Here is a 9,671-nt window from a genome sequence, read left to right on the forward strand (position 1 = left end):
GGGGGGAGGGGAAGGTATTGAATTCATAAAAACTTGAACAGGAATAGTTTTCTCTGAAAAACTATAAAATGAAGAGCTATAAATGCAGGCTGGGCTGTGTGTTTGCTTATGCTTCCTGCTGCCCCCAAAGTCTCTGGGATTTGCAGTCCACAATCACAGTAGTAGGACTGTGCAGAGTTGCTCGCCACTTCCTCTTCCAGATGCCTTTGGGACTGTAGTTCACAGTCGCAGCCAGGACTAAATTTTAGCAGGGAAAGGTAGCTCTGTACTTAGAGGAAGGTGAATTTAATCCCCCTCCCTGGCCCCAGACCCCACCTGGGCAGGCAGGGGCACAGGGAGCCAGCCAGTGAGGCCAGTGAGCCATCCCTCACTGCTCCAACGAGGGAGAAGAGGGGTGGGGCCAGTTCTGCTCTCTGGAGCACACAGCACAGCCCAACCCAGGGCTGAAGAGCATACTGGGGGACTCTGATGTAAGTTAAATTAGGATGGGGTCTGGGACAGAAGTTTCATAAACTGGTTTGACCTAAATCAGTTAAGTCTGATACTACATTCATCAAGGTTTATCTTAAACCACTTTTGGCCATTTTGAAACTGGTTTATGTGCACTGAACTTCTGTTCTGTTACAGGCTTAAACCAGTTTCTGATCACCTAAGCTGGTTTATGTGTAATTCTGTCCCTAGCCTAAGTGACAGGTGTTACAATTCACCTGAATGAGATTAGCATCTAAAGCCAAACTTGATTTTGTTGAGTTTTGCCTGAGGCTGCCCATCTTAACAACCAGTAGGGTACTTGCTTTGTTTATGCAGATCTAGAACACTAGAAGTTGATGAAATATTTGTCTATTTGAATTCAGAAAGAAATGGGCTAGCTTAGGTTGATGAGATAACAGCCAAGAATATATTCTGAAGAAGGACTGTAGCAGATAGATATATAAAAGAGTATTGCTCACTGAAAGTCATGGAAAAGGATCTACTAAACTATTGGATAGGGAGAACTGAATAGAAAATCAAAATCACCAGGACCCTACTGAACTGTGCCACATGATCAGAAGAGATGGCATGATTGTCAGTATGGAGATTGAAAAAGAAGGATAGCAAACAAAAAGGACTAGATGATCTGGACTCCATCCCCATGTCAAACACAGACATATGGTGTTCATTCAAGTAGCGACTACAAACTATATTATACTGTAGAGAATCAGGCCATTACTGTTTACATTGACCAGAGAGTGGTGCCAAATATTTTGTGTGTTTTGACCACAGGGGTTATATGGAGGAAAGACAAAATTAATTCACTGAATAACGAGTAGGCTCTGTGGTACTGTGAATACTAAAGGAAATTAAAGCCCTGATCAAGCCAATTAAGCACATAAAAACCTTTAAGCCTCTTTGAAGTCAAGTGTGCTTATGCCTTAGTCAGCACTCATTTAAAACTGTACGTTTCTGTTATTTGTTGTAATGTGGTCCATACAAAGGTGTTAAGCCAGATGCTATAAAATGTCCTTTCATAGCATCCAAAGTGTGGTTTGCCTATGAAAGCAAATGCGTCTCTGAACCAGGTAGCCTCTGCAGTGTCAGCCTGCCCTACCTTCTGAAGAATAAGGTGAAATAAGATAAAATATGGTAAAAAGAACATAAAATAGGATCTTGCAATTCAAGCCTTTGTTGAAGCTATTCTACAAATGACCATCAAACAATGCTGGTTACCTTAAAATTAAAAATTCTTAAAACTGAACAAGCAATTTGGTCCCTAACAGCAAGCATTATTGTATATTTGAATAGATATTAAATCTTCCCTGCAAATGTGTATACCTGATAGGCATTGTCCAAAGTTAATTTTGTTCAATGTTCACAAATTAATACATCATAGCAGGTTAAGAAAATAAGAATATTTATATTTATTCACCGTTCTGAATTTATATGTTTATACACCATTCTGAATTAAGATATCATGCCAAGAAATAAGAAAGAATTAATTTTCAGTTGAATAAAGGTATAGGCCACTTTCCAATGAAATCACTTATTTCTCAACTATAGTGCAAATCAAATTACAAAAGTCCTAGTTCAGAGCCAATATGTTTCATGGATTTAATTGTAACTGACAGATATATAACCTTTACAAAATTGGTTTACTGTGGTTGGCTCTCACAACCCCTTCATATACTGCCACCACAAGTATATGGCAAATTTATATGCAAAATTTCTATGCTAGCATAGAGCATCTAGATCCCTTGAGAGAACCTTTAAAAAAACGGCACTTCTATATTGTACTCTATTAAGGAAGAATTGATTCGCTATTCCCAGATGACACTAACAAAACCATTTCATTTCTGAAGGTGGGAACAAAGTAGAAGAAAATGAGTATCTTTATATAATTTTCCATATTTTGTTTAATCTGTTCAGGGTATTTCAGCAAGGATGCATGTGTCATGGATTATACAGAACTGTGTGTGTGCACTGAAGACTTTTTAGTACAATATATGATTTATATTGGAAATAACACTCTAGTCATTAGGAAACAAGCAGTAATAAAGATGACAAAATTAAGTACCTATTTGTTATCCATCATCAAACTATCGTAAGAGCCGGTAAGTGGTGCACACACTGCACTTAAGGAAAGTCTATATCATCAATAAATCATATTAGTGGTACCTGTGCCTTGTCTAAGTCATGGAAAAAATATAAATGAAAGTAAGTGTCTAAAATAAAAAAATAAAGATAAGTATATGCCTTGCCAAGAAACCAGTTTGGTAATTCAAGTCCTTTCTAAATGCTCTACTCCAATTGTCTCATATAGAAGGCTCTGTCATTCTAACATAAAAAACTGACAGAATCTTTGGAAGAGACAAGCGCTTAAAGTTACTCTTGTAAGTGATGCAGTATTATAAAGAGTGTATTCAATATAACCCCAGAAAAAAAATTTTGCATGAAAAAGGCTTCCTACCACACTAAAGAAAAAGAGCAAATTAGAATGCTACACAGCAACCCCTGTAAAAAGGATGTCTTTTTTAATACCACAATATGATAAATTATCTTAAGTAGCACATTAATGTCAGAAATTGAGCATAATCTAACTTCTTTCCAGTGACAATATTAAATGGCTTTCAGACATCTTTCCCACTATTCTGACATTAAATTTAATAACACCCAGTGAGACCACAAAAATGATTCAGTTAAAAGAATCATCCCGCATTGGATCATTGCCTTTTAAGCAGGATTCAGCTAAATGATTTGGACTCTGGTGTTTTTTGCACATTCATGGGAAGGTATATAAATTTGCTACATAACATTTATCAATAGTGAGTGAAGTTCCTTTCAGCATACACTGTGCCACTGGCCATAGGTTTTGTCTGCCTGTGAGACAGATAATTGCTGATTTTACTAAACAAGTTCCTAAAGAAACCTTTCAGTTCTAACTTTAAAAGTTTAAACTTCCTCCATTGACATCACTGGAAATTCCAGACATGTGTGAGCATCTATGGTAGGACAGAAAATGATACCATCTTGGTAGAGAAATGCATTGGACCATCTCTCTATTCAAAACGCTTAGATGAAAAAAAAATCAGGAATGTACATTATGAGGCAGATTTACATGCACCAGCTGAAACTCTGAAGAGTGGAGAGTGGGATTGGACTAGGTAATCCCTAAGGTAACCCTATAATTCTATGAATCAGTGTGGGGGGTTTTTAAATGCTTGAAATTTGTTTTAACAAACAACCTACAGCAAATAGTCACATGCAAATCAAAGGCCATATGTTGCCACTAGCACACAGCAGGATTTATGGTGACATGAATGGGAACAATGCTGTTAGGTTGAAAGCAAATTTGATTTCTTGCTCCAAAATTTGAAGCAGCCTCTCACTTCACCTCTAAACTCAGTGAACATTGCTTACTCCGAAATCTGAGTTCTTCCCCCATTTCTACCCACCTATAGATTAATGGCTTCATCACTAAACCCTCAGGGTTTGAGGAACACAAGAGGTTAAATATCTTCCCCTTTCCTGAAACTCCAGCAAGCCTACTGGAACAAGACCCTGCTCAAAAAGGAATGATGGAACAAGGATTTAGACTATAAAACACTGACGGTCAATACAGAAAACCTGGGGTAGACATCCAAACCTGATTCAACAAGGCACTTACACAAATACTGAAATTAAGTGAGTTTTTAATCCCATTGACTTCTGCCCATTTAGAAAAGCATCCTTATCCAGTATAGTACTTAAAAACTTATCCTTAAATCTGAAGCCAATTTATGGGACTTCATCCCCATCTGCATTGAGGCCTTGGCCACCAGGGACTTTCCTTGCTAGGGATGATAGAAAATATGGGTCCACTTGAGAAGTGCATGGTTAAGCAATGAATTTATGTCCCAAATATTGGTCTTCAAACTCTCTCTTTAAAAAGAAAATCCTTTGCCACTCTAGGTACTTTTCTAGAAATGTCAGTAAAAAGGCTAACGTAAGCTGTTACTACCTTATGGCATTGCTTCAGCCTTCTACAGTTTTGATGTTTAAAGAGCTAACCTTTCTCTAGCTCAATCACAGGGCTCACTTTCATCTGACAAGGTAATTTAGAGATACATACACAGGGGGAAAATTCTTGCAAGCTGTACTATGTTTCTTTAGTTCTTTCTGTCCTTTATCTTTTTTTTTTTTAAGTTATAATCTCAGAAGGAAAAAAGTACTAAGGAAAATACAATGAATGACTCTTATTTAGTCATTACAGGTCTGATTCAATAAAGAATATAAATTTAGTTTCAACCCTGGTACCCAGCTGATTCTTCCTGCCTTCTACATCGCAGATGCACATCTGCTTTTGTAGGTAATAAAATGTTTCTTCAAAATTCAGTCTCTCATGGTAACTGCATAACTGAGCTTACTACGGGGACTGGCCTAAAATTTATCATTATGGCAAGGGTATCAAACTTACCTGGGGCCCCAGGCCAGATCTGGACTGCAAGGCTCCTCACAGGCTGGATCTAGCCGGGTAGCTGTCTTGGCCACCATGGCAGCGGCAGCAAAGGTAGCAAGGGTCTGGGGACAGAGGTCTGCTGGTGGCAGAGAGTCTGAGGAAGGAGTCCAGAGGCAGCAGTGGCAAGTCAAGTTCACCACTAACAGCCACGGTCAGCGGAACCAAAGCGCCCCAAATCCCATGGCAGGTCATGCCTCCCAACTTCCAGTGGCCTGCTAGTAGCTCAGTAGGCCAGATACAGCAGCTCCGCAGGCCATGTTTGACACCCCTGCACTATGGCAATGTCTGGCATGGTCTATAGTAGGGGATAAGTCCACAGAGAAACCACAGGGTCTGCAGAACTTACGTAGCAAGCTAGTACTAAAATAGTTTAGAAGGGTGACAAGTGGCATAAGGTTATTGATGAGGTATAAAATCAAGGCTCTGACCACCTGATGTCATTACAAGGTAAGGGATGGTTTAGCCAGGCCAAATCAAGAGTTACAATAAGCCAAATTCATCTCTGATTTAACCCGCTTCATTTCCTCATGGATCAATCTGTCCCATTTTCCAGCTCAGAATTTCACCTTCATTGCACAGCGAGGGCTGTTTTCTTTTCTGGTTTTTTGTTTGTTTGTTTAAAAGAGGCTATTCCTGACCTACGGAGGTCAACAGGAGTCCTACAGACCCTTGGTTACATTCTGACATGCATCTCACGCTGAGCTTGAGCAGAAACCTTTGAGGAATAAAAACCTTCCAGTCAAGACTAACTAGATGAGACAAAACACCACTAAACTGGAGGCTGGGAAGAAAAGTGCTGACTTAGCAACTCTCTAACCCAAAGACACTTCTATCAGCAAGGAAGCCACATACTCTGATGACCCCAGAGCAATAAAAAGAACAAAACAAGGAGGGAGCCAGCCACAAGCACAGATGCTTCAGTAGGGAAAAATATATCCCAGAGTCCAGTTTCTGGGTCTTGTGGCTGCCAAGCATGTCCCATGTGTGAACAGACTCCGTTATTATTGACCAGACAGCAAGAAAAAATGGAGGAAAAATGATGAGCAAGAATCCTGTTAAGTACAATGGTGACAAAAGGAGATGGGACTCAAGTTAACAGTGAAGTTACACGCATCTGCCAATTACTGCTGTTTGCTCTGTTTGCTAACTGCAATGGTGTTTAAAGCAATGAAGGAGAAACAAGTGGTTATTTATTCCCATTACTGTCATCATCACCAGGAAATTGTATCTATCTGTATCTCTATCAGCCAGTCAGAGTGGTAGCAGGTGAAGGGGAAAATATAAAGGAAGAGTAATGAGCACAATGGGATAAATGCCAGCAAAGGGCACTTGTTCATTATCATTCTTTTATGGGGAACAAGGTAGAAATGTCCAGTGATATAAAATACATACACGCACGTGCTAATCTTTTCCTTTGGCCAATAAGTATCAGCATTAAGACAAACAAGCCACCCTTTATACATGAGCATAGATTTTACAATCAGCTAAGGGATCTAAAATGAAGAAAACTGCAAATTCTATTGCTTTAGAAGGCATGTGTGATCACGTCCTTTAAGGTGAGTGGAAACTGCTCCTCCTGTGTGCCTGCAAGCTAAAAGGGCATGGTGCCTTTCTAAGGCACAATGCTTCACAGTGCTTTCACAAAAAACCATGCAGGTCCTCACCAGCAGTAATACAGTGATGGGTCTATGTGCCACAACTTAGCTCTAAGGTCTGCAATGCCTCCAGGACCACTGCTGAGAAGCAAGCACGCTCGTTCCCACTCAACATATGCCAAAGCCCCCAAAGGAGGTCACATAGCTGGTTTAAAGCAGCCTGAGTGCTCTGGCTGAGGCACGCTTCATGGTGCACACCCAGGGGCACTCCAAACTGATTGATTTCTGGGCTGCTTCATTTCTGGGATGTGAGACATGCTAAGCATCAGCAGTGCCGTAGCAAGGAGAGGAAAAGGGGAGCGAGCCCCGGGCGCCAAAGCGAAGGGGCACCAACAGGCACTGGCCAGCCGAGGCAGGACACAAGAGAGCTGCGAGTGGCTTGTTTGGGGGGGTGCGGGGACGGAGGAAGGGCAGCTCCCACCACTGCATGCACTCCCATGCAACCATGGGGGAGCACGTGCCCCCTGGATCCGTGAGTAGGGCAAGGGTGGGCTGCCGCTGCGGCCTTTCCCCAGGCATCAAACTTCACTGCTATGGCACTGCTAAACATGGCAGAGTGGGCAGAGCCTGTTCCTTGGCACTGATGTAAACCTGGCTTAAATTTTCACAAGAAGAATGGGCAGATATAGTAAGCAGGACATACTGCAAGCAGTCATGTGGAAACAGTGTCTCTTACTCAGTCTCCCCTTCCCTCAGCAGTGGCTTTCAGCTAAGGGTTACTAAACTCACCATGAGCCTATTGTAATCAAAAATCCATCTGAGATCTTCACTCCAAATGTACGGAAAAACACAGGCAGAAACATATTTTCATTTGTACATTTCCAGCTTCTTAAAAAGCCTGTCACACAAAAGGGCAAAGACTCCCTTCCCTTCCATTTAGCATAAATATGCTAGCATGAACCTTCATCTCCCTCAGCTCACTGATTTAACAGAAAAGTGCACAACAGTGTGTCATTTAAAGGTATTTAGGCTGACAAATTCTTTATGTTAATGTTGATTTGTATGGTTACTTGCGGTGCATATTTTAACTCTCCTGTGCACATTAGCTACTTCGGTTCCATTTTGAAATGTTCATCTCTTATAACCTTTGTAAATAAGTATTCAGATGCTGTAGCTTGCTATTAAAAGGTGATAAATATGAATAAAGCTTGAAATAGTTCGGTTAAGTTTTAACTGACTTTAAGTAAGATTAAGCACAAAATTTACAATTAAGCCTTCTCCCTAACTTTATTTTTTTTTATTTGACTTCTGCAGAGTAACTGCAGATGTCCACATGAGGCAAGTGGGAGGGAAATCAGGACCTCTTGGATATAATCCTTTTATCCTCAGCAAAGATACAGTACCAGCAAGAATGGTTCAAGCTTCTCTGCGAGGTCTCTGGCCAGTGTAGTAACCCTGTCCACAGCAGCCACTCTTTGCTTTAGATTTGAGATCCATGTGACAGCCCATCTGCTCTCTCACCAGCAGCAATATCAACTGGCTTTTATGGAGCTGACGCTGGAATCTGGACTGAGATGCCAAACACATTTACATGGGTCACCTGAGACACTTCCCAAGTCAGATAAGAACAATTCGAAGCCATATTTAAACAGGTGTGCAAGGCTCTGTATTCCTGTACCGTTCCACGGCAGCCTGCTCTACGTTGCAAGCTTACAGCCCTTCTCAAGTGATCTAGAAAACTGTCAAGAGACGAAGATGTTGTATTACCTTTCCAATGCCAGGGTTGTCCTTGATTTTTGACACAGCTCTCAGAAGGCATGGTGGTGCTGGGGGAGGACATAACTGCAGTATGCCACTAAAATTGGTAGCATAGATAGAGAAGTCATGGGAGTGTGGCAGGGGCGGGTGGTACTTCTTTCTCTTTGAGGACAGGTTAAGCTTCTGTGCTGCTCTGTACAAAATAATATCAAGAAAGAACAATGTTACTATGTGCTAAATACAATCTGGACCACTAAAACAGATGTTCGTTGTCATCACTGCCCGTTTAACAAATCAAGTCATTTCATTCTAATCAGATTTCATAAGGACACACCATCAGGAGACTAATAGAAGGAAATATGGGTAGAAATAAGACTGGCAAGATATTCAGTTAATTCTTCCCCCAACAGAGTTTCAATTATAGTCTAACTTTTTTTCCCCCCCCACACAGCTTGGCAACTGAGCCAAGACTGCCAAAAATCTCATTGACATCATAAAAGCTAAAATCATCCCCTTGTCACTAGCAGGACCAGATGGGCTTTGCTGGTGATAACATTTATGAAAGTGATGTTTTGTATTCTAACAAGTTACCCAACACAGAGAAATGACATTCCCATACACCACAAATCAACTGAGCGCAGAACTCCCCATTGTTGGCTGCAATGAAAACTGTTAGATAACAGAGAATCCCTTCAAGACAGATTGGGTTTTTTTCCCCCCTTAATTCCATTCTTCCACATTAAAAGGAAAATCTGTTCGAGAGACATGCTTTAATGTTCTAAATGATAGTGATCCTGCTTTTGAAATGTAGAATTTCAAAACACAGAAGATGAAGAAAAAATTTAAAACATACAATTAAAATTGTGACTTTGTTCTTTGTGAATAAGAATGGGATTAGAACCAAGGTTTCTGCTAATCTGTAATGACTGCACCAAACAGAATATCAAGAAACAAAAATAAAAACTAGGCTCTGCAGAATACCCACAGACAGTCAGAAAAATCACCCTATACACTTCAGCAGGAGAGAATATATATTCATGTGCATATTCTACATTCTTCGGGGGCGAAATCTCGGTCTGTTTGAAGGCAACGTGAGTTTTGCCACAGACTTCAGCAGAACAATGATTTTACCTGGGCACTTCTGCTCTTTCTGAATATTCAGGAAAGGCATTTTTGGACAGTTTATACACAAATAAAACATCTTGAATAAAGAGAGTGTGGGCTCCAATCCAAAGTCCATCAATGGACAGCACATTGAAACACAGGCTGCAAAATGCCAAGAGAAGCTAAATTTGATGCGTTTTCACGACCATTTATAGTGTTATCAAAATTAAAATAAGCACAGA

At 40.6% G+C, this 9,671-nt stretch overlaps 1 protein-coding gene across 1 annotated transcript in view; it reads right to left on the reverse strand.

Annotated features, from left to right (window-relative positions):
- KIF26A (kinesin family member 26A) overlaps window positions 1-9,671 on the reverse strand; it is a 108,111-nt gene that overhangs the window by 44,419 nt on the left and 54,021 nt on the right. Inside the window, exon 3 of the mRNA XM_019519897.1 lies at window positions 8,335-8,518. Within this exon, the coding sequence (XP_019375442.1) occupies window positions 8,335-8,518 (184 nt within the window). The remainder of the gene's footprint in view (window positions 1-8,334; window positions 8,519-9,671) is intronic.

This window comes from Gavialis gangeticus, unplaced genomic scaffold, assembly GCF_001723915.1.
Source record: "Gavialis gangeticus isolate Ggan-Ray unplaced genomic scaffold, GavGan_comp1, whole genome shotgun sequence".
NCBI classification, from domain to species: domain Eukaryota; kingdom Metazoa; phylum Chordata; order Crocodylia; family Gavialidae; genus Gavialis; species Gavialis gangeticus.